The following is a 25,603-nucleotide window of genomic DNA, read 5'->3' on the forward strand; positions in this document are numbered from 1 at the left end:
ACAAAAGACGTCAATGGATCCCAAACCAATTTGAATATCTTATTATGCCCCAGCATGTCAGCATTTATTTTCTCCTACTTATAAGTTAAGCATAAGCTCGCCCACCAGAAAGGAAAACTAAGGCGATCCCAATTCTTTTGAAAGAGCACAAGCTATTGACGACAAACAGGAACATATGACATTTTGTGTTTGTTTTCTTTTTATAATGCCATAAAATTATATGGGACGTAGGAATTTGGAATGTTGTTGACAGTCCCTAAGTCATTTCAAGCAAATGGCCCTGGAAGAGAGTGGCATAGTGGTTGGAGCTACAGCCTCACACCCTGCGGTTGTGGGTTCAAACCCACGCTGCTCCTTATGACCCTGGGAAAGTCACTTAATCCTCCACTGCCTCAGGTACATTACCCTGTTTCCCCGAATATATGACACTGTCTTATATTTTTAAAAACTCCAAAATATGCACAAGGTCTTATTTTCAGGGGGATGTCTTATTTTTCCATGAAGAATACAGTACACATTTATTGCCTGTCGGCGATTACGAGTTTGGGGGGAGGGGGCTCGGGGTTCCGACAGGAGGAGTTAGGCATTCTCCTGTCGGTGATGGGACAGGCGGCTGCAACAACCGCGGCCGCTATACATATTGCAGCAGGGAGATTCCTTGCTGCCATAAGTATAGCGGCCGCGTCTAATTTAACCCGATTCCCTAAAAACGCCGGTTACAGAATCGGTGTTTAGAGAAAACTGGATTGTTTGCATGGTGTGAAATTGAAGCTGAAAGCTGAGTTTTTCAGAAGTTTACCCTTTTTGTCATTCTGGCTTATTTGAAGACTCACCCCATCCTTGTAGTAGTGGAGCCAGGCTTATAATGAAGAAAAGCTCGAGAGATGCCATCGTAGCAAAATAAGCATCACATTAAGGCCAGAGCAAACAGCAGTGATGACAGACAACTCTTCTCTTTTGTCCTGCAACCTGGAAAAGAAGAATGCTATGAAATGCAAACTTTCCTTGGCATAGGGTGATTTGATCAGGATTATGGTCTCTAAATGGGGTTTTTAAATACATTAATTAATGAATAAAAATGTAGTGGAATTCTGGGCTGATATTAAAAATATTTAACCAGGCAGGAAAGGTTCCTGTTTGGCTTAATTTGGTCATTTACTCATACAAGAGGCCATATCCCACTAAATGCGAGAAATACAAGCAAAAAGTATTTATTAATCCAGGAAAAGGCCTCAGAATTGGAGCCTACGCAAAGTCCTATCATGGACTAGACTGTCAGCGTAGTATTACCCCCTCCATGCTCCAATCATAGGCCAGAAAAACCTGGAACTTGTAGAATCTCTTAATTTATTATTCTTTTTAATTTTTTAATATTTTTAATTTTATAATATAGGTTTAAACCTTAAAATCTATACTTAAAACTTCATTTTAAATTTTATTGTGGTTGATCTTAGAATTATTTTTCATAAATAGAACCTAAGAAAAATAATCTACTGTTACAACCCTGCTGTGACTAAATATTGTTTAACATTGCTATACTTGCAAAGGTAGAGAAGTTAAAGGTAACTAAATTACTTATCTTAAGCAGTTTTCATTATAGCTTGAAAGTCCTATAATGACTGTGCAATGGCTATGCCGCCAACACGGCCAGCGTTTCGTGGGCAATAAGTACATCCACTGCTTCAGGGCTAATGGCCAAAAGACATCAAGGCATTACAGTCTTTAAAACTGCAAAACTTTCTCTGCCAAATTTGATCCCCAGATTTTCAGGAGCACATAAGCAGACAATGCCACCGAACATCAAGAGACCATCTGGTGAGTGCCAGGAAAGTCCAGAGCAGAGTCTGAGCAGGTTGCAGGCACCGGCCAGCTCTCGGGTCAGGCACCTGCGACCGGGGCTCACAAAAAGATTCAGTGGAGAAGGAAACCCTTTTTCTTTACAGGGCTGTTCTGGTAGAAGGGATGTAGGCAGGATCATGGTTATTGAGTTTAATTACCCAAATTTGGGGACGAAGGGGGGGGGGGAACCTCGAGGTCTGAATGTTAATGAAAGGTGACAAAACGCTGAAAGTTTGCACAGGGTGTGCAGCCAGATAAATTTCGTTTTGTGTCATTTTCCATTTCATTTAAAGCAGGCATTTACAGTCAGGTTTTCGGGATACCCTCAATGAGGGGGGAATTCATCCACGAGCGCTAAGGAATTTAGCGCATATTCTAAACTCATGAGCTGGTCTTGGGCCGGGGCTGGATGAAAATCAGTACTAGAGCTCCAGTGGGAGAATCAGGATAACCAAAATCGTAGAGCGTTCTCCTCACTCACCTTTTATACTCTTCCCCCCTCCCACTCAGGCAAAGGGCCTCCAACTTCTCCCATAATGTTCTGCTATCCACAAGCACGCACTCAGGGGGAAATTCTATGAACGACGCCCTAACTTAGGCTCCTAAGTTAAGATGAAAACACAATTTCAAACAGTACTTAAATAAAATTTCACGGCGCCTACCGACACCTAAACAAATGGCACCGGAATCGCATCTCCAGAGGTGCCAACTGGCATCTAACGCCACTGTAGGTGTGGCATTAGGCGTGATTCTTGGCAAAGGTAGGCGCTAGAAAACCCTGGCCTACATTTGCAATGCCTACTTTTGCTGGAGGGGTGATTCTCTAAACAGCGCCATCACGTGCTTGGCGGCTGCCTTTAAGGTGGCCGCCGACAACAGCGCTGTTCAGAGAATCCAGGCCTCGGTGACTCCCCCCCAATCCAATAGCCTCTGCTCTTTGGTGGTGGTGGGGGGGGTCACACAGGATTTACCCAGTTTGCTGACATTTTCAGACCATAATTTATATAAGTGCCCAGAGCAAAAAGGTCGACATGACTTTATCTAGCCAGTTATCCAGATAAAGGTCTGAAAATGGATTGGTACCTGTATATATCTTCCAGCCCAACTAATCAGCACCGGAGCTTGCACTAAACCCAGCACTACACATCCGGCTCTGGCAATCAGCTCCTTTCAGACCACACTGGGCTGAATATCACTCCATCTGTAGTATTTTGGTTTCCAATGTGTGGATGCATTTAAAAGGTTAACTAAAAACCTCCGTAGTTCTCAAATCAATCCTCAGGAGATTCCAGCCAGTCAAGTTTTCAATTCAATATGCATGAGATTGATTTGCATGCGTTGTCTTCATTGTGTGCAAATATATATTTCAAGCATATTCATTTGAATATCGCAAAAACCTGACTGGCTGGGTGTGTCCTGAGGAGTGGATTGAGAACTAGAGAATGACACGGGGACAAATTTTTCCCCGTCCCGTCCCCGTGAGTTTTGTCGCTGTCCCTGTCACCGCCCCATTCCAGTAAGCTCTGCCTCAATCACACAAGCCTCGAACACTTATGATTTTAAACTGGTAGAAATTTGGAATAGACTTCCAGATTCTTTAAGACTGTTAGGTCAATTGCAGTTTTGAAAAAGCTTAAAAACTTGGTTGCTTGCACAATAGTTATCCAAGATATTAGCTGACAAACAAAAATTAAGTAATTAAATATATTTTATTTTCACCTTTAAAACATCTGTCTAATCTTAACTAATACTGTACTATTATTCTTTCTATACAGCCAATTAGTATGTTTTTTTTTTGTTTTTTTTTAATGACCTGTAAACCGAATCGAGCTCCTTAGGGAAATGATCCGGTATATAAATTGAAGATTAGATTAGATTAAAGTGTTTGAGGCTTGTGCGGAAGAGGAAGGATCTTGCAGGAACGGGGCAGGGACAGCAAAAGAACTTGTGGGGACAGGACGGGACGGGAAAATGAGTTCCCGCGAGGATGGGAAAAAATTTATCCCCGTGTCATTCTCTATTGAGAACCTCTGAATTAGAAGGAAGGAAAAAGAGAGTTTCAAAAGTTTTGGCTTATGTATGCCGTCTGCACGCAGAGCAGGCCCTGACAACATCCCACGCTCAGAACATTTGGAGACAGTGCGGTAAATTGCTCTCATTCAAACCACAGCATTTGGAGCCATGGGTGGGCTTGAGTGAGCTAAGGCCCCATTTGGAGTCAAGCTCACCCAGTGAGTGGCAGAACGGAGAACTGGGGTTTGTGCCCAGCCCTGTTAACCTCAGACCCTACCAAAAATCGGTTCTGGCTGCAGCACTGATTGAAGAGTTTGTATTAATGTTTATTGAGAGTTTCTATACCACGACTAATGACCGGAGAGTCAATTCAGAGCGGTTTACATGAGCTTCTGCAAGGTGTTACAACACATGGGCTCTATATTGAAATAGACGGAACTCTGTGGTGGTCTTTAATAACGGCATGATTAGGCCTCGCTGTCCATCATCCGACTTATAAGCACACGTTTATACCAAATCAATCATCCTCCGTATATACCAGGGGTAGGGAACTCCGGTCCTCGAGAGCCGTATTCCAGTCGGGTTTTCAGGATTTCCCCCAATGAATATGCATTGAAAGCAGTGCATGCAAATAGATCTCATGCGTATTCATTGGGAAAATCCTGAAAACCCGACTGGAATACGGCTCTCGAGGACCGGAGTTCCCTACCCCTGGTATATACACATATCATACTAGGTTTACTATTGCAGCTAAGTAGACAACATTTATACACTTCCTAAGGAGGTTGGCCATTTCAATGAAATATAATCTATTTACAGTTTCCTCTTTCTGTCAGCTTCATCTGAGAAAAGGATAGTCTTTATCTTCTTGTGAGTGTCTGTAGCCCTTTAAATGTAAGTGAGGAGCAATAAAACCTCACAAGAACCAGGTCAGAAAGATGTATATTAGGCAGATGTGGAGACTAAGTTGAAATGGGGAACCAAGGATAAGGGGGCCGAATCTAGAATGGATTTGAAACAGAGGCAGGCAAATTTGAACACGAGGGGCTGCCAGTGGAGTTTTTGGTAGTAGGGAGTTAGGTGTTCCCATTTTTTTAACCCAAAAATCAATCGGATTGCCGAGTTTTGGATGATTCGGAGTCTTTGAGTGATGAACAGGAGGGATGCGGTCACTTTCATTTTCAGCCTATTTCTACTTCTTACTATGGCTGTTCTCTAGCTGTATGGGAGCTTGGAGTTTATCCAAACCAGTTCACCTATAAGAATTACCGCTGCTGGGTCAGACTAGTGGTCCATCGTGCCCAGCAGTCCGCTCCCGCAGCGGCCCTTAGGTCAAAGACCAGTGCCCTAACTGAGACTAGCCTTACCTGTGTACGTTCTGGTTCAGCAGGAACTTGTCTAACTTTGTCTAACATCCCTTGAAAGTAGCCGGTTTCAAGAAATCTCCATCACATATCATAACGAGACTTGGGGGTAATCGTCAGTGAGGACATGAAGTCTGCCAATCAAGTGGAGCAGGCTTCGTCCAAGGCAAGACAAATCATGGGTTGCATACGAAGGGGTTTCGTCAGCCGTAAGGAGGAAGTCATTATGCCATTGTATAGATCCATGGTGAGACCCCACCTGGAATACTGTGTGCAATTTTGGAGGCCACATTATCGCAAGGATGTGCTGAGACTGGAGTCGATGCAGAGAATGGCCACCCGGATGGTCTCGGGACTCAAGGATCTTCCATACGAAGAACGGCTTGACAAATTACAGCTATACTCGCTCAAGGAGCGCAGAGAGAGGGGAGACATGATTGAGACGTTCAAGTATCTTACGGGCCGCATCGAGGCGAAGGAAGATATCTTCTTTTTCAAGGGTCCCACAACAACAAGAGGGCATCCGTGGAAAATCAGGGGCGGGAAACTACGAGGTGACACCAGGAAATTCTTTTTCACTGAAAGAGTGGTTGATCGCTGGAATTGTCTTCCACTACAGGTGATTGAGGCCAGCAGCGTGCCTGATTTTAAGGCCAAATGGGATCGGCACATGGGATCTCTTCACAGGGCAAAGGTAGGGGAGGGACATTAGGGTGGGCAGACTAGATGGGCCGTGGCCCTTATCTGCCATCTATTTCTATGTTTCTATAATGACTGAGTTTAAATTCTTATTCAAAAGATCTCCAGCAGTGAAGATCTCCCTGCTATGACTCTGTAAAACTTGCTCATTAGAGGGATCCATCACCACAACAAGCTAGGCAAGTCAATCCTTTATTGCCCCAGGTACAAAAAAGTACCACTTTGAGTGTGGTTCTATAATTACAAAAAGGCGATATACAAGTCCCAACCCTTTTCCCTTTCGCTAAATATTCATTCAGGGTCTGCCATTCCTCCTATCGCTGCCTTGGTCTTTCTGGGATGACCAACCTTACACAAACAAGTGCCTCAATAAAGAGTCTTCGATATATGTGGTTGTGGCTTTCTGCTGGGTCGGAAACTTTCTAGACGTGTTTTCTTACCCCCAGTGCAGCTGGAGTGGAGGGTGGCCCCCAGCTGCTGACATCCATCTGGTACTTTTTTTTAAAGAAAATGACTACTGATTTGACTTCCTTGTAACCATGCTTACAGCGTGAACTAATGTAACAACGCTGGAGAACTTTTCTCTCAAGGCAATCGGCTTTTCTGAAGACGCTCTGCAGAGCTCCCTGTATAGTTCAGAAAGAGATTTTAGGATAAATAGTGATGGTAACAGTATGGGAGGGAAGGCAGTAGTTGGTTAGTGTGGCTGGTCTCTAATCCCCTCCCTAAACATTAAGAAGAGTACCTGGCCCTGACGTCTTTTTCAAGCACAGAACAGATCTTTGATCTTATTATTGTGGATTTTTTTTTTTTTTTTTTCGGAAGTGTTGGGTTTGCAGAGTTTTACAGAATAGAGCCAAGAAAAGTTAAAACAAACAACTTTTATATGGCATCAGCAGCATTACACGGTAATTCCCCCTTCAAAGATTAGAATTTATTTCCTCAATTGCCTTCCAACAGAAACTGTATTGTTAGGTTCTGAGTTTTTGTCTGCCACTTCAGTTGCTCAACTTCATCTTACTTTTGGCCAATTATTAACTGCTGTGATCATGCTTCACTTAAGAGGTGTCTAGGTAGTATGTATACTTTGCAGACCTAAGAAACCTTTACCTTCTGAAAAGAAATTTTTGTGGTCATATTGTAACCCAACTGTTGTTGAGAAATTGTCTAAAGACTTCTTTTGTTTGCCTTTTCTCCTTCAGAGGGAATGGGCAGCTGGAGAAAGAAGTCAAGAAGCACTTCATCAGCCACAGGCTACCCATTAACAAAGATTGTATCTTCAAAGGCCTAGTAATAACGCACAAGTCTCTAAACAATATGGCAGCCAGCTACATATCAACCAAACTTCCTCCATACGTCCCAAACAGACCACTACGCTCCCAGGAGGAAACACGTCTGCAAATACCGCCTGGTCGCGCCCTCCAACTTCAGAGCGCCAGACGCCCTACCTACTCCCACTTCCTACCAAGCTATTGGAATCAACTGCATTCTCACATCAGATCCCTCAAAGAGCTTCTGAACTTTGGGGAAAACAATAAAAACTTAACTCTTCCCATAAATCCAGTCTCTCCCTTCCAACTATATGTATTCTAATGTACGCTGAACTAGATCCACTTTAGTTGTTAACTGAAGATGGAAATAACCGTTTGTTAACTTAAAAAGACCAAATTGTATGCTAAACTTGACTCTGTGCACATGTAAATTCATAATCTATCTATGCATTATGCATGGCAACCTAATTACCCATTTTGAGCTCATTGGGGAGGACAGGATATAAAACTAACATAATTGGCTTCTTACTCAACACACCCAAATTTGAGCACGCAGTTTTGAGCCCCATATGTAGAATCTGGGGGTTGTAATTTTTGACATGTAAATCATAGCGTCTTCTGTATAGCAATGCCCCCTAAATGGGTTCTGTCAATTCTAAAGGTAACCCCCTCTCCCTCCATCCCCCCTTTTCTGCCGTCATCTTTCTATGTTTCTATAAGAGGGCATCCGCTCAAACTCAGGGGCGGGAAATTTCATGGCGACATCAGGAAGTATTTCTTCACAGAAAGAGTGGTTGACCGTTGGAATAAGCTTCCGGTGCAGGTGATCGAGGCCAGCAGCGTGTTGGACTTTAAGAATAAATGGGATGCCTATGTGGGATCCCTACGAGGGTCGATCTGAAGAATTGGTCACTAGGTATAGACTTAAGAGGATGGGTCAGTAGAGTGGGCAGACTTGATGGGCTATAGCCCTTTTCTGCCATCATCTTTCTATGGTTCTATGTTTTCTATGTTTCTATCTGCTTACAACAGAAGCCGTACATACAAATCAACCTCCTATGTATGCAATGTGGAAATCTTGAAATTTGGACTGGGTTGTGGCTCTTGAGGACTTTGGTTGCCCATCCTTGCCCACGTCCGAGCCTTGCAATGAAGTGATCCCAGAGGTGATCGGCAGAGTTCCAGTGAGTTTCTGGTAACATTTGTGGTGGGGAATTTTCACAGAGAAGGTCTAGCAGATACTTTCCTACTCAAGGAAAGAAATCCTGGTTTCCCAAGAGAGGAACAAGGAGAGAATGTTAGAACATAAGAATAGCCTTAATAGGTTGTTAGACCAATGGTCCTTCTAGCCCATCTTCACGGTGGCCAATCCAGGTCACTAGTACCCGCAAAAAACAAATAGCAAGATTCCAACCAGAAACCCAAATAGCAGCAAGATCCCAAAGAATAGCAAGATTCCAGAATCCCAAATAGCAGCAATATTCCATGCTACCGATCCCAGGGCAATCAGTGGCTTCCCCCATGTCTGTCTCAATCGCAGACTATGAACTTTTCTTCCAGGAACTTGTCCAAACCTTTTTTAAAACCAGCTACATTAACCACCTTACCTCATCCTCTGGCAACGCATTCCCCTATATGCACATTGCATATGCAATTTACAGGAAACCCACTTAGAGCGCCCAAAGTCAGGCGTCGTTAAGTGCGATTTGTCAATAACTTAAGCCCTAAAAACCCTGGCCTACATTTCAGGCACCTATGTTTGTGATGTCATAATGCCTCATTCCACCAATGCCTAAGCTCCGTCCTTACACTTTCAAATCCTATGTAGCAACATTCTAGAGCTCAGATTGTGATGTCATAATGCCTCATTCCACCAATGCCTAAGCTCCGTCCTCATCTGCACAAGCCTCAAACCCTTTAAAATCCTAAGTAGCAACATTCTAGAGCTGAGATTGTGATGTCATAATGCCTCATTCCACCAATGCCTAAGCTCCGTCCTCATCCTCACAAGCCTCAAACCCTTTAAAATCATAAGTGTTCTAGGCTTGTGCAGTTAAGGCAGAGCTTACAGGAATGGGTCAGGGACATAAATTGCGACAAAACTCATGGGGACGGGATGGGGAAATTGAGTTCCCGCGGGTATGAGGACAAATTTGTCCTCGTGTCAATGTCTACTTCATGGAGACTACATTTGTGAACTGCTGCTCAGTCTGTTTATTTTGGACTTATCGGAAAAATGTTGCAGTGGGACAAGCCCCATCATGCGCTATTCGGTCATTGGATTTTGTTATTTCTATCTTTTTTTTATAGCCGAGATGACTAAAGCTGCAATCAGTTCTCCCTATATTCAGCTTGTGTGCTTGGAAAACCCCAGGGCTACTTCAGAGCCAGACAGTCACAGCATCAAGGAAGAAGTGGCAGCCATCAGCTCCACAGCATTACAGCAAGTAGCATTCACGGATCTCCATTTGATGTGGATTTGGGTTTATCCAGCTTTGTTGCCGAACGTCTCTCCACCCTGCACTGCCACGGGGGTGATGTAGGATTCTCATCAGCACAGCACACTAAGGAGGTAAGGAGCTGAAAATGGTGTCCATGTTAACTTCTGAGGCATTCATCTGTGATCTCTGCTCCACAAAAGTCCTGAGCTGTGGAAGTGGTCAAATCTCTGCAGAGGATTCACAAAGATATTTGGGCCAGCTTGTGTTAGGGAAATATGCAGCCATGTCCTAGGGCAGGGGTGTCCAATGTCGGTCCTCGAGGGCCACAATCCAGTCGGGTTTTCAGGATTTCCCCAATGAATATGCATGAGATCTATTTGCATGCACTGCTTTCATTGTATGCTAATAGATCTCATACATATTCATTGGGGAAATCCTGAAAACCCGACTGGATTGCAGCCCTCGAGGACTGACATTGGACACCCCTGTCCTAGGGCAAGGGTAGGCAATTCCGGTCCTCAAGAGCCGGAGCCAGGTCAGGTTTTCAGGATATCCACCATGAATATGCATGAGATGGATTTGCATGCACTGCCTCCTTGAGATGCAAATTTATCTCATGCATATTCATGGTGGATATCCTGAAAACCTGGCCTGGCTCTGACTCCCGAGGACCGGAATTGCCTACCCCTGTCCTAGGGAGACTTACCTGTACTTCAGGGTGATTTTAAAGTCTGTCTAATTCTTTCTGAACAAAAAGGAATGAGCAGCCCAGAAATTTTCATTTCCCTTAATTTCCCATGTTGTGTTTGTTTTGTTAGACTTTCATTTCAGGAGCAGTAGTAATTAAGATTGTGTGCTCTTTGCAAAAAAAACCCCAAAACTGTTCACACTCTTTTCCAATATTATTGTTCACAGACGAAAAAACATAAAATGTGTTTTTCTGTTCATTTTCATCTAACGACCCACCATGCCACGAGATCTATGTTTCCAAGGATCATCACTTAATGCAAATCTTTCCCCAATATGTTATAAAGGTTTTTCAAAACCGTTTCTATAATGGTATATCGTGAGCCATCAGAATCAGCACCCCAGACCCATCAAGTATTCATTCAAGGGGCTAAAATGCCGCTAATCCTTCCTCATCGGCTCTTGGACCACAATAATATAATTTAGTAATTTCATACTTTTTATCTTGTTTAATCAATAAATACTAATAAATATTTCAGCTTAGCATGAACTTATTTATTTATTTTTTTTTTTTGCAGTCCTGGTTCTGAAAAAACTAACATCAGGAGAAGCAACGCCAACGCCGAAATGCGTGTTTCGTGCGTTACTACTGCATCAGGGCGTGGCAAAAGATGATTAGTTAAACAACTCTCTAAACATGGCGGGCATCCACACTGCTCCAACGAACAGGAATCTTTCGCCACGCCCTGACGCAGTAGTAACACACAAAACACGCATGTCGGCGTTGGTGTTGCTTCTCTTGATGTTAGTTTTTTCAGAACCAAGACTGAAAAAAAAAAATAAGTTCATTCTAAGCTGAAATATTTTTTAGTATTTATTGATTAAACAAGATAAAAAGTATAAAATTACTCAATTATAAAAATTCTATGAAGTATTATTGTGGTCCAAGAGCCGATGAGGAAGCATTAGTGGCATTTTAGCCCCTTGAATGAATACTTGATGGATCTGGGGTGCTGCTTCTGATGGCTCTCGATATACCACTATAGAAACGCTTTCGAAAAACCTTTATAACATATTGGAGAAAGATTTGCAAGAATTGATGATCCTTGGTTTGATTGCAAATCTATAATAAAAATCTCAGCTAGTGTAATTGATGAGATCTATGTTGGCATTTCCCGTGTCTTGCTGCAATTGACAGCCCATCCCTACGGCTCAGGTTTTCCTTTTGCTGAGTCTCGGGAATTTATGGCAGCTTACAGATGAAGATGGCCCAATTATTTTGGAGGGTCCAGCCTGGGTTTGAAGAAAAGAACACTCTGCACTATGCCACATTTTCATAACCCATTCTTTGTTCTTAGGGAGTTGTTGCTAAAATGTAAAAGCCCTGCGTAAACTTTCACTTGGCGAAGCGCAACATGTCTCCAGCTGCCCTTTGAACAGTTCTTTCTGCCAGGTCTCCTTGGAAAGAGGAGGTTCAGCACTTTATTCTTGATAAGAGCTCCCAGCTCTTTGTATGCAATTTAATTTATCTTTTTCATTTTGCAATGACTCGGCTTTGATTCAATTCGCATGGTATCTTCCTTACATTTATTTAAAAAATTTATATGCCACCTATAATCTAAATGGATTCCGTAAAATAAACATGCATAATTATAAATTCAGAACATAAAATTGACAGACTCCCAGTCACTCCTAACCTAAAATGACAAACTTCACTCACTCTCCACAGACAACTAATTCACAGCATAAAAATGTATAACAATGTCTCGCAAACTTTTTCAAGCCGGGGCACACTAAACAGTATTGGGGTTCAAGAAAGGATTAGATAATTTCCTGAAGGAAAAGGGGATAGAAGGGCATAGATAGAGGATTACTATACAGGTCCTGGACCTGATGGGCCGCCGCGTGAGTGGACTGCTGGGCGTGATGGACCTCTGGTCTGAGCCAGCAGAGGCACTGCTTATGTTCTTAAACCTAGTGTCCCCGGCTCGAGACACCCAGAAGTGCGCTGGCATCAGCATGATGGTGTCACGCGTATGCGCAAAGGCCCTTCAAGCGGGCCTTGCGCCGAGAGGCGAGAAGGGCCGGCAGAGAGAAGACATGCTTACGGGAAGGACACGCCTCTCCTTGCTAGAATAAATTACACTAAAGCACACACTTTTACAAATCCAACTTGGAATGAGACCATTCAGCATCAACTAATTGTAGAACAATAAGTTTTTGTTCCACCTCCAGTTCTCATCCACACAATTTTTCATGTGCGTTTTTATGACCCTCAGAAACACCACCTTCTACTCTTATAATTCATTGTCTTAGGCTTTAAGTGTTGTTTCCTCACCGGATCTTATTCATTTATATTAACACTATAATTTAAATATATATATATAAGTGATTTAGCATTGGTTGAATAAATAACTTATCTTATATGTGGTCTTCCTTTCAGGGATAACTTTGCCAACATGTTTCACACAGACGTTTTGTCAAAGCCGTTCATCATGTATTGACATGTATTATGTATTAACATGTACTAACATGCTGTGGTCAGTCGGAGTAGCGCTGAGCTTTCTTAAGGGATGAACGGCCTTGAGAAAACTTCTGTGTGAAACATGTTGGCAAAGTTATCCCTGAAAGGAAGACCACATATAAGATAAGTTATTTATTCAACCAATGCTAAATCACTTATATATATATAGTTCAATTATAGTGTTAATATAAATGAATAAGATCCGGTGAGGAAACAACACTTAAAGCCTAAGACAATGAATTATAAGAGTAGAAGGTGGTGTTTCTGAGGGTCATAAAAACGCACATGAAAAATTGTGTGGATGAGAACCGGAGGTGGAACAAAAACTTATTGTTCTACAATTAGTTGTCTCTTTGCGAGAAGCACGTCCTGTAGACAATCAGCTGGCACCGGCATCTCTCCTCTTCTCCAGTGTAACGTGGCACTCCTGAAATCTCAGGAGTGGCACACCGTGTGTGATACACTGATTTATAACATAGATCAAGAACCGCCTGCTTGAGGACTTATTCCATGAGGAGCACACTCAACCTACGCTGGCTTGGCTCTACAAATAAGCGTCCACAAACAGCTTTGTTTCTTAAAACTTAACGATCAGGACATAATCTTGACTGCTTATTCCAGAGAGACACTCCAGCAATTGAAAACGTTTTCGATTTTGTGGTCACATATCTTACACCTTCTTCAGTTTTTGCTAATAGTGTCTAATCTTAGAGCTCTGTTTGGCCTTTAGACCTCCCAAAGAAACTGAAACCAGTAAGGGGCTGATTGATACCAAATCTGGTAAACCAGAGATAACACTTTGGACTGAACCTATTGTTGAATAGGTAAGTTTCAGATTGGGGGTAATGTGTGCTGTCCTCGTAGCAACACTGATCAGTCTAGCTGCCGAATTCATTAATACCTGTAGTTAATCCCAGAAATAGAGAATTGCAATAATCCAACCTGGGAAAAATCAAGCAATCCCCTGGAACTGGTTTCCAACAGGTTTTGCAAAGTAGCACAAGATAGCTGGAAGCACCTCCAATTCTCGTAATTTTGAAGGAAGTCTCCCAGTCTATAAAGGGTTGAATCATATTGGTGTGGTTTGTGTATCAGTTCATGCATTAAAGGAACACTGGTTACAATATGGCCCTGTCAGTCAATAAGGTTTGTAGGAGGGGGTGCTGAAAAGTTCTCAGCCCCACCAAGAAGAGAATGGTGTGGATACGCGTCAATCAATGATCTGAAACAGGGTCAAACAGAGAATTGTGTTCCTGCAAATTGGCCCTTCATGAAATAAGATAACACTTTTCAGCTCCAGTGGCAAAATAACGCTCGGAATTTAGGAAGTTGGACCCCATCATATAAGAACTTAAGAACATAAGAAGTTGCCTCCACTGGGTCAGACCAGAGGTCCATCTCGCCCAGCGGTCCGCTCCCGCGGCGGCCCATCAGGTCTATGACCTGTGAAGTGGTTTCTGACCCTTTCTATGACCTACCTCTAGTCCTATCTGTACCCCTCAATCACCTTATCCTCCAGGAACCTATCCAAACCTTCCTTGAACCCCTGTAAAGTGCACTGGCCTATCACATCTTCCGGAAGTAGGTTTGAATGAATGAGCTCTTTACCAAAGGGTGTCACAATCTTTGCTTTTATCCAGGACCACACAAACCACTTTCGCTGCACCTATCACCCTATCTTCAATACCAGCCTCACATGTCACCTCCATTAAAGTGATCCTAGGCTCCATTTTGTCCTTCATTCCTCAGATCAGACTAGTCTTTCAGCGTAAAATCTATAAACTTCGATTAATTCGTTCAGTACGAAATCTGCTTCAACCTCCAGCCACTAACGCTCTCATCCATTCTCTTGTTATAAGTCACCTCGATTATTGTAACTCCCTATACAAAGGCATCAAACTCAAGGACCAGAAACACCGCCATCAAATTAATCCCTGGGCACCACAAATATAGCCATGTCGCTCCTCTTCTCAAAGCTACCCAGTGGGATCCCCATCGCACATCGTATTACCTACAAAATCCTTAGGCTTGGGTTTAAGCTTCATGCCATTAACACCACTTCCTACTGATCTAAACTCCTCATTTCACAATGTCCATCCAGAACACTCAGATCATCATATCAAAACTGCCTCATCTCCCCCAATTTCTGCGAGATTCCCTTTGATACTGTCTGCTGCTCAATCTTCTCAGTAAAAGATCCCTAACTATGGAATGCCCTCCCAATTTCTCTTCTCTGGAAAAGATTTGATGCTATATTAATGCCTTTGAAATATTGAAATATTGAAATGTCTGTATCATATCACTCCTATCTCTCCTCTCCTCCAGAGTATACATGTTGAGGTCTTCTAGTCTCTCTCGTACTTCTTTTGATGCAAACCTCTACCATTTTTGTTGCTTTCCTCTGGACTGCTTCAAGTCTTCTTATATCCTTGCGGCCTCCAAAACCGAACACAATACTCCAAGTGGGACCTCACCAATGACCTGTACAAGGACATCAACTCCTCATTTCTTCTGCTGATTATACCTCTCTCTATACAGCCTAGCATCCTTCTGGCTACAGCCACTGCCTTGTCATACTGTTTCGTCACCTTCAAATCCTCAAGCATTTTCCCAGTCTGTCCTGGTGGGCTCACAGTCTAATGTACCTGGAGTAGTGGAGGATTAAGTGACTTGCCAGTGTCATAAGGAGCAGCATAGGGTTTGAACCCACAACCTCAAGGTGCCACGGCTATAGGTAAAAAAAACTGCACCACATCCGACTCATGACAGACCCACAAGACACAAGGTGGCTGAATATATGGAGCTCATGAAGGGCTACAGAGGGAAGAAGCAGACATGGAGGGGCATTTTCAAAACCTACATCTAAGTCCAATTTGGATGGATGGCGCTAGACATCCAAAGTTGGCAGTAAGAAAATGCCCATTTTCGAAAGGCAAATCACCATACATCTGAAACTAATTTCTTTTGAAAATCCTCTATTTGGACGTCCAGATCGCCACTACATTTATCTTTAGACCACATTTTTGACCAAACGCCCAGAACAAGACCATTTGGAAGTGGGTGGGGCAATCCTGTAATGGCAACAGAGCAGTGGATTACCCTAGAGGACACTGCTGCGAATTTCACAAAAAGGGTGCCAGATAAACATCTCACCACAACTCCCTTATAGGTCATGGTGAGCCCTCCAAAACACCCCCAAACCCACTCTCTACAACCCCAATAGCCCTTATGGCTGCAGGTGGCACCTATATGGCAGTAGAGGGGGGGGGGGGGTTGACGCACATGTTCCACCATAAATGTAGTGGTTAGAGTGACTTATGGGCCTGGGTCTTCCTCTATGGTTCACTAGCCCATGTTCCAGGCTACTTAAGACACCTGTGTGCAACTCTACTAGGCTTCCCCTTACCAGATGCTGCTGTTTTAGAGACAGGTATGTACCTTTTTATTCTCATTTTTGTGTGATGGAAGGGGGTCAGTGAGCACTGGGGCAGTGTGGGGGTGTCTTACTTTGATGCAGTCAGTTTGGGCACCTTTGTGGCACTTAGACCCTTCTAAAACAGGTCTAGTTCGAAACATAAAAGTTCCGTCCAGGATGTCTTGCAAAATGTTTGATTATCGTTGCAAGATGTCCATGTCTAACTCACCTTTGACACTGCCCAAAGCCCACCCATAACACGCCTCCACCACGCCCATCTTGTGCTCTGAACTTAGAGGCTGGAATACCTTGCTTGATGTACAAAAAGATGATTTTGATTATCGGCACATGGACATCCTGGCAATCAGGATGTCCAAGTGCTGATTTAGAATGCTTTTTGGACATTTATGTTTTTTTGATTATGTTTTTTGATTATGGGTTTTTGATTATGTTTTTTGATTATGAGTTTTTTTATTACAAGTTGGAGGCATTGGGACCTAAACACAGCGTCGAAAAAGTGGGCTTCGAGCCTGGATTTGAATACCACCAGAGACAGAGCCTGGCGCACTGATTCAGGCAGGTTGTTCCAGGTGTATGGCACAACAATTCAGAAGGGGCGGAGTCAGAAGTTGTCAGTAGAGGAAAAGGGTACCCAAAGAATGGAGTTCACGTGGCTGGGGTGTAAGGAGAGATAAGAGAGGAGCGATATTGAAGAGCTGTAGAGAGGGTACACTTGTAGGTCAGTAAGAGGAGTTTGACCTATATGCAGAAGCGGACAGGGAGCCAATGAAGCAACTTGAGGATTCATGAGCATAACGACCCTGGTGAAATACAAGGCATGCAGCAGAATTCTGAACAGATTGAAGGGGGGGAGGGGGAGAGATGAGTTAGTGGGAGACCCGTGAGAAGCATGATGCAGTAATCTAGGCGAGAGGTGCCGAGGGCATGGATAATGGTCTTGACAGTGTGCTCAGAAAGGAAACTCTGGATTTAAGCAACGTTGTATAAAAAGAAGGACCTGAAGCCGAATGGTTTTTCTAGAGGCAGGTCTTATCAGATGAATCTGACTGGATAACCAGAAAACTGGATCACGAGAAAAAGCTAGATGTGGTGCATTTAGATATCAGCAAATCCTTTGACACAGTTCCACATTAGCAACAAATAACTAAATGAATGACCTTTGATATGGGCCTTAAAGTGGCTTCCTGGTTAGAAACTGGTTGAGTGGAAGGTGACAAAGTGTAGCTATAAATGGAACTCATTCTGAGGAAAGGGACGTTACCAGTGATGTTCTTGGTCCAATTCTTTTTAACATTTTGGTACGTGATATTGTGCAAGGTTTCCCTCTTTCTGGACGATACCAAAATCTACAACAAGGTAGACATTCTGGCTGGTGTGGCTAACATCAGTGGGGATCTAGTTAATCCTGAAGCTGTAGAATTTGGCAGCTATGATTTAAGACTGTGTGAACTGAGGAAATTAAATACTTCAGTACGTGAAAGAGGAGCAGGACTTGGGGGGAGCCTATCTGATGATAATGGATAGAGACTTGTACACTGCCTTTTTGTAGTTACACAACCACATCCAAAGCTGTTTACTTACAGGTAGTTCAAGCGTTTTCCCTATGGACTCACAATCTATCTAATGTACCAGAGACTCTTGAGGATTAAGTGACTTGCTGGAGGTCAAAATGAGCAGTGGGGGTTTGAACCCACAACCCCCGGGTGCTGAGGCTTTTGCTCTATCCACTGCACCACACTCTCCTCCTGGAGCCTACTTGACTGTCATTTATTTTTCTATGGTGCTATTCTGGGATTCAAGGGCAAGTTGGATGTATATCTTCATGCAAAGCACATTGAGGGACACGGGTGAACAAGGTGTCCATTAGAGAACACCTAGCTTGGCCTCTGCGTGTACGGGTCGCCGGACTAGATGGACCTAGGGTCTGATCCGGTGAAGGCATTTCTTATGTTCTTGTGTCTTAGACATCCATAAACTGGCATTTAGATGTTCATAACACATCAACATCTAAATCCCCAATTTTATAAAATCGAAATATGAACATCTCAAGCTGAAGAATGTCGAAATGGCAAGTGTTCTAGGCATGTGTTGGGCAGGACCACAATATAAATACTCCCCATTTCAGAAGGAGAGTAAACATTTATATTCGAAAGACGGACATCAGGATTTAGACTTGCTACCCAGGTTGTCCAGGTTTCCCAAAAAACGCTGATATACAGCAGTGCAGTGGTTGGTGTCCAGCAAGGGATTGTTCATCTGTTTGCACTATGTATTCAAATTAAAAATAAATAAAGAATTAAAAAAAAAAAAAAAAAGACTGGGTACATACTTGGGAAATGGAAGATATGTGTCATTTCATAACAGACATTCATGGCTGCCATGGAGATGGAAACATTGCTGTGACACCCTGTTGACATTATGAATGAGTGAGACCGGTGACGGTTAGATACTTAAATCCCTATTGGCAATGACATTTTGAGTCGTTTAGTATGATATCGCTGTGGTCTCTGAAGACGTTAGAAGAATTAGATTCACTTTGAGGTAGGAATCAAGAGTTTGGCTTTGCTACCAGTTTTCTACATCTGAACAGCTTAGAGAAGATCCAGTTGGAGTACACTTCTCCCTCCATATTCGCTGTTTTCTATTAAAAAGCATCCGCGAATAACATGGTGGGAGACCTGGCCTGTTCCTGAAGGAGAGGCAAAACACGGTGAAGAAAGTGCCCGGAATCAGCAATTTTTCTCTATAAATGCTTGGAATCAGTGATTTCTCTATGCAAGCTGATGTAATTGGGGGAGGGGGAGGAGCCAGCAAGCTGAAAACCTCGAATACAGAGGGAGAAGTGTAGAGTATCCTATATATATTTCTAGAATGAGCATTATTGATGCGTAAGTGCCTCATTTTCCATGTCCCCTAAAACTCAAAACCCTAGCTATCAACGCTGTATCTTCATTACAATTACTCGGAGTCACTTTTGATAGCAAATTCAATTCTCACCTTCATATTAGTACAGTGGTCCAGCGTTGCTTTTACCGGCAGTGCATGATCAAAGCCCTGTCTAAATTGCTAGAACCAGCCTCTTTGAACATTTTGATTCACTTCCTTGTGATCTCTTGTATAGATTATTGCAATGCCCTTTATAAAGGCATAACAAAAATGGAAATCAGAAGACTTCAGATAGTACAGAAAAATCATATTTAATGCAAAAAAACATGACCATGTTACTCCCCGTTTACATAAAGCTCACTGGTTACCAGAACACAAAATCACCTATAAAATACTTCTGTTAACTTTCAAAATCCAACAAAATAACCAACCAGAATTCATTAATAATCTTCTGAACCCCCATAACCCTTCTAAGACCCTTCAGTTATCAGCCCAAAATCTTCCCTCTGTTCCGTCACTACAGTACATAAACACAATGAGATGTTCCATTTTTTCCATGACTGCTCCTTCTCCCAGCTTACTTACGCGAAGAATCAATCTTAATCAATTCAAGCCAAAGCTAAAGACATTTCTTTTCATCGATGCCTTTGAGATTTAACTGCCCTTTTAAGGGCGACTTAGAATGATTTTATTTCTACTTCCCCTCCTACTGGTTTTCCCCTAAATTGTTATCTTTTACCTTCAAAATTGTAGTTCTTGCCCATTTTCCTCTTGTTCCCATTCGTTATGGTTTTATGTCTCCAAAAGTCTTTGTCGCCCCCTGTCTTCTTAAATTTGTATTTCAGCTATTGTATACTTTTATGATTTTGTACACCGCCTGGAAGGCTGATTAGGTGGTATAAGAAATTTTAATTAAACTTGAAACTTGAAAGGGTTATATATTGACAGATCTGATTGTAAGACACTAGTGGGCTAAGAGAAAGCTTTGGCACCTCTTTCTCTTCCTGTATCTGCACCCCCCCCAACTTCAAACTCAACATGCTGTTAATTCAGTTCCTCATAAAACTTCATCTGCCTTTACCTGTCTTCCCTAGATCCCCATCCAAAAGGGATATTCTATGTTAGGTATGGTGTCCCTTTCAATGTTGCGACACGGTGTTTCCATATGCCTCATTTAAGCATAAATGAACAAAACCTGGTCTTCTGAAAATTTAAAAAGTTCTTAGAATGGGTTTTTGGGAAAGAGTGTCAGGGACAATATTAGCTTAGGAGACACTGAATTCAAGAAACTTTGCCAGAGTGGAGACATCAGCTAATTAAATTCTTTTCTCATCTGAGATCCAGAAGCTCCCATTGCTCTCTCCTCGGGTTTCTTTACAGCTGAGAAATGATATAAGGTGAGTGTAGCAAACTCTCTTACCTGGAAGGCACTTTGCATGCACTGATAAGTTTCCTCAAAGTTCAGGCAGCCAAAACTGTACCGGGACTGGCAGAAGACTGACACCCTTCTGCTGTTCAGTGTTTTATGGGGATAGCAGGGTTGGCAAAAAGACATGCACCTGGAGGCAAAAATGAAACTAGTTTGCAAAGCTCTCAGCCCTCCTCCCTCCCTCCCTTCCTTCAAAGCAGGTTTGAGACTAGTTTCAGTTCTGAGATGCAAGCAGTGCTTGGGCTTCTTCTGAAGGAAATGATTTCCATTTAATCCCCTCCAGCAGGTCCACTCCCCATTCTCCTCCTCTGGCTCCCTACTTGAGTCTGAATTAATTCAAGGTTTTGGCCTCTTTCTTTCTCCTCCACCATATCTCAATTGAAAATCCTAGGAATATTAATTGATACAGATCTTTCATTTCATAGTCATATAAGTGAAATAGTTAAATCTTGCTTTTATAGATTGCGGCTTCTTCGATCTATTTCCTCCTTTTTAGATTCCAAATCAATCAATATTCTAGTTCACTCACTAATTATCTCAAAATTAGACTATTGTAACTCTCTTTTGATCAACATAACCCAAAAAGAAAAGAGACGGCTTCAAATAATCCAAAACACCACAATCAAACTAATTCATAAAGCAAAAAAATATGATCATGTAACCCCATTTTTTATTAAATCATACTGGCTCCCTATCTCTCATCGAATCACCTTTAAAGTTATATTCTTGGTTTATAAAACATTAATCTTTAATGAGCCTCAATTCATATCAAAAATGATTGTCCCATATAATTCTTCTCGCTCTCTTCGATCGTCTTCATTGAATCTGCTTTCAATCCCGTCTTTGAGGGTTATCGGCACAAGACGAAATGATATGTTCTCAGTGGTGGCACCTTCCTTGTGGAACGCCCTTCCAAATTTTATTAAACTTGAAAAAGATATCACTTCTTTAAAAAAAATTTTAAAAACATATTTATTTCAAGATGCATTTGATTTATGATAAACATACTCCAATTTCCTGCATTCTTATAATAATCAACTAAAATTTCCATCTTTTACCTAATGTGCTTCCCGTTTTATGTAATTTCACTAAATATTACAATTGTAACTTTTTCCCCTTTTACCTACTCATTCATGTATGTCCAAATCCTCTGTCTAATGTCTTGTCCCACCATATTAAATGTAATACCAAAATCCGTTGGTTTTTAATTTGTACATCGCTTAGATATTGTAATAAGCGATCCATCAAATGTAAATAAACTTGAAACTTGATACCCCTAATCTCTGTCTCCGGTGTCCTCGTGTCCCTTTTTCAACCATTCTCTTCATTCTCTCACATCTCCCCAGTTAGGTCCCATCAGACCAGATGTGCCCCATCCCCACAGGAACTCAATCTCCCCATCCCATCCCAATGAGTTTTGTCCCTGTCCCTACCCCATTCCTATAAGCTCTGCCTTAACCACTCAAGCCTCGAACACTTATGATATTAAAGTGTTTGAGGCTTCTGCAGATGAGGACGGAGCTTAGGCATTGGTGGAATGAAGCATTATGACATCACAATCTCAGCTCTAGAATGTTGCTACTTAGGATTATATAGTGGTTGAGGCTTGTGCAGATGAGGATGGAGCTTAGGCATTGGTGGAATGAGGCATGATGACATCACAATCTGAGCTCTAGAATGTTGCTACTTAGGATTTTAAAGCGTTTGAGGCTTGTACGGATGAGGACGGAGCTTAGGCATTGGTTGAATGAGGCATTATGACATCACAATCTGAGATCTAGAATGTTGCCACTTAGGATTTTAAAGGGTTTGAGGTTTGTGCAGATGAGGACGGAGCTTAGGCATTGGTGGAATGAGGCATTATGACATCACAATCTGAGCTCTAGAATGTTGCCACTTAGGATTTTAAAGTGTTTGAGGCTTGTGCAGATGAGGGCGGAGCTTAGGCATTGGTGGAATGAGGCATTATGACATCACAATCTGAGCTCTAGAATGTTGCCACTTAGGATATTAAAGTGTTTGAGGCTTGTGTAGATGAGGATGGAGCTTTCAGGAATGGGGCAGGAAAAGAACTCACTGGGATGGGACAGGAAAAAGAGTTCCTGCGGGGATAGGGAAAAATTTGTCCCTGTGTCATTCTCTAGTCTCCAGCTTCATCTGTTGAAATTCCCCTCCTCCATTTTTTAATTTGTAGGGTAGAAGTCTGGGTGCTTTCATTGATGTTACTAAACAGAAAATCACCATAAAATGATTTATTCTGACAGATGTTGAGGTTCGAATTCCAAGCTTATGGACATAGCTCTCCTCACTTAGGATCACACGACCTTCAAGGTTCTTATTCCACTCTAGGTTCATATAATCTGAGAGGACTCCAATCACGGCCTGCATTAACAGTGTTGCTGGGTCACTGGAATTGTATTTGTCACAATATCTGTATTATTATTATTATTTCTAAATGGATAAGAACCTAAGAGCTGCCATACTGGGACAGATCATAGGTTCATCAAGCCCAGTATCCTGTTTCCAACAGTGGCCAACCCAGGGTCCTAAGTAGTAAAACAGATTTAATGCTGCTTATCCTAGGAATTAGCAGGGATTTCCCCAAGTCCATCTTAATAATGGCTTATGGACTTCTTTTTAAGGAAATTATCCAAAACTTTTTTAAACCCCGCTAAACTAACTGTTTTCACCACGTTCTCCAGAAACGAATTCCAGTGTTTAATTACACATTGAATGAAGAAATATTCTGATTTGTTTTAAATCTATTCCGTAGTAGATTTAGCATGCTCCCTAGTCTTAGTATTTTTGGAAAGAGTAAACAAGCGATTCACATCTACCCTTTCCATTCCACTCAGCATTTTATAGACCTCGATCATATCACCTTTGAGCAGTCTCATCTCCAGGCTGAAGAGCCCTAGCCATTTTAGCCTTTCCTCATAGGGAAGTCGTCCCATCCCTTTTATCATATTTGTTGCCCTTCTCTGTATCTTTTCTAATTCCGCTATATCTTTTTTTGAGATATGGCAACCAGAACTGCACACAGCATTTGAGGTGCGGCCATACCATAGAGCGATACAAGGGCATTATAGCATTTTCCTCTTTGTTTTCCATTCCTTTCCTGATCATTCCTAACATTCTATTTGCCTTCTTAGCAGCCGCTGCACATTGAGCCGAGGGTTTCAACGTATCCTCAACGATGACGCCTAGATCCTTTTCCTGGTCAGTGACTCCCAACACAGAACCCAGCATCATGTAGCTATAGTTCAGGTCCCTCTTTCCCACATGCATCACTTTGCACTGGCTCACATCAAACGTCTTCTGCCATTTTGACACCCAGTCTTTGATGCCACCAGAGTAAGCAAAAAGTTTAAGAGCTGAAAGTAAGTTTGTCCTGAGTTGTGAGGAGAATTTTGTAAGACATGGGCGGTGGACTGTTGAATTGGCAAAGAATGATTGGAGAACACAGCATTCAAGAATACAATGATACTGTAAGTACAGCTTGTTCCCTGCATTCCTTGCTTAAGTTATTAAAAATGGCATGTTTGTGAAGGAATCACTGATTTGTGACTTTGAAAGAGAGAGGCGTGACCAGTAGAAGAATGTGGTGGTGGAGAGTAAAACTGTGACTGAGTTCAAAGAAGCGTGGGATGAACACAGAAGATTTAGAATCAGAAAATAATAGTAAAGATTGAACTAGGCCAGTTACTGGGCAGACTTGTACGGTCTGTGTCTGTGTATGGCCATTTGGTGGAGGATGGGCAGGGGAGGGCTTCAATGGCTGGGAGGGTGTAGATGGGCTGGAGTAAGTCTTAACAGAGATTTTGGCAGGTGGAACCCAAGCACAGTACCGGGTAAAGCTTTGGATTCTCGCCCAGAAATAGCTAAGAAGAAAAAAAAAAAAAATTTAAATTGAATCAGGTTGGGCAGACTGGATGGACCATTCGGGTCTTTTTCTGCTGTCATCTACTATGTTACTATGTGTTGATTCCACTGTACAGATCGATGGTGAGGCTCCACTTGGAGTATTGTGTTCAATTTTGGAGACCATATCTGACAAAGGACATAAAAAGACTTGAAGCGGTCCAGAGGAAGGCAATGAAAATGGTAGGAGATTTGCACCAGAAGACGTATGAGGAGAGACTGGCAGCCCTGAATATGTATACCCTAGAGCAGGGGTGTCCAACCTGCGGCCCCGTGAAGTATTTTTGTGGCCCTGGTTGAGGGCGATGCAGTGTTTTCCTCTGCTGCCCTCGGGTGTTTACCGTCTTGCCGGCTTCCTCCTCTGTCTTGCTGCAATGTTTGCGCATTTGTGCAGCCCCAGAAACATTTTTTTTGGCCAATGCGGCTGAGGGAAGCCAAAAGGTTGGACACCCCTGCCCTAGAGGAAAGGAGGGACAGGGGAGATATGATTCAGACGTTCAAATAATTGAAAGGTATTAATGTAGAACAAAATCTTTTCCAGAGAAAGGAACATAGTAAAACCAGAAGGAATAAGGTTGAGGGTGGTAGACTCAAGAGTAATGTTAGGAAATTCTTCTTTACATAGAGGGTGGTGGATGCCTGGAATGTGCTCCCGAGGGAGGTGGTGGAGAGGAAAACAGGGACAGAGTTCAAGAAAGCATAGGATGAACACAGAGGATCTAGAATCTGAAAATAATGGTATATATTGAAGGAACTAAGGCCAGTACTAGGCAGGCTTGCACGGTCTGTGTCCTGTATATGAACATCCAGTTGAGGACAGGCTGGGGAGGGTTTTGATGGTTGACATGGTTAAGATGGGCTGGAGTGAGCTTTGATGGAGACTCCAGTAGATGGAACCTAAGCACAGTACCGGGCAGGGCTCTGGGTTTCTGGCCCAGAAACGTCTAAGAAAAAAGACCATTTAAATTACCGGTAAATCAATTTATGGAGCATATATGGTTGGGCAGCTGGATGGACCATTCAGGTCTTTATCTGCCATCATTTACTATGTCATGTTACTATGAACTATGACCTAATGAGTATGCATGGAAAA

At 42.5% G+C, this 25,603-nt stretch overlaps 1 protein-coding gene across 1 annotated transcript in view; it reads right to left on the reverse strand.

Annotated features, from left to right (window-relative positions):
* LOC117347433 (polymeric immunoglobulin receptor-like) overlaps positions 1 to 20,752 on the reverse strand; it is a 41,949-nt gene extending 21,197 nt beyond the window's left edge. The window contains exons 1-2 of the mRNA XM_033918378.1: positions 20,581 to 20,752; positions 834 to 969 (exon numbers count right to left, since the gene is read on the reverse strand). Of these exons, the coding sequence (XP_033774269.1) occupies positions 834 to 891 (58 nt within the window). The 5' untranslated portion in view covers positions 892 to 969; positions 20,581 to 20,752. The remainder of the gene's footprint in view (positions 1 to 833; positions 970 to 20,580) is intronic.
* Between the last annotated feature and the right edge of the window lie 4,851 nt (positions 20,753 to 25,603).

Source organism: Geotrypetes seraphini, chromosome 13 (genome assembly GCF_902459505.1).
Source record: "Geotrypetes seraphini chromosome 13, aGeoSer1.1, whole genome shotgun sequence".
In the NCBI taxonomy this organism is placed as follows: domain Eukaryota; kingdom Metazoa; phylum Chordata; class Amphibia; order Gymnophiona; family Dermophiidae; genus Geotrypetes; species Geotrypetes seraphini.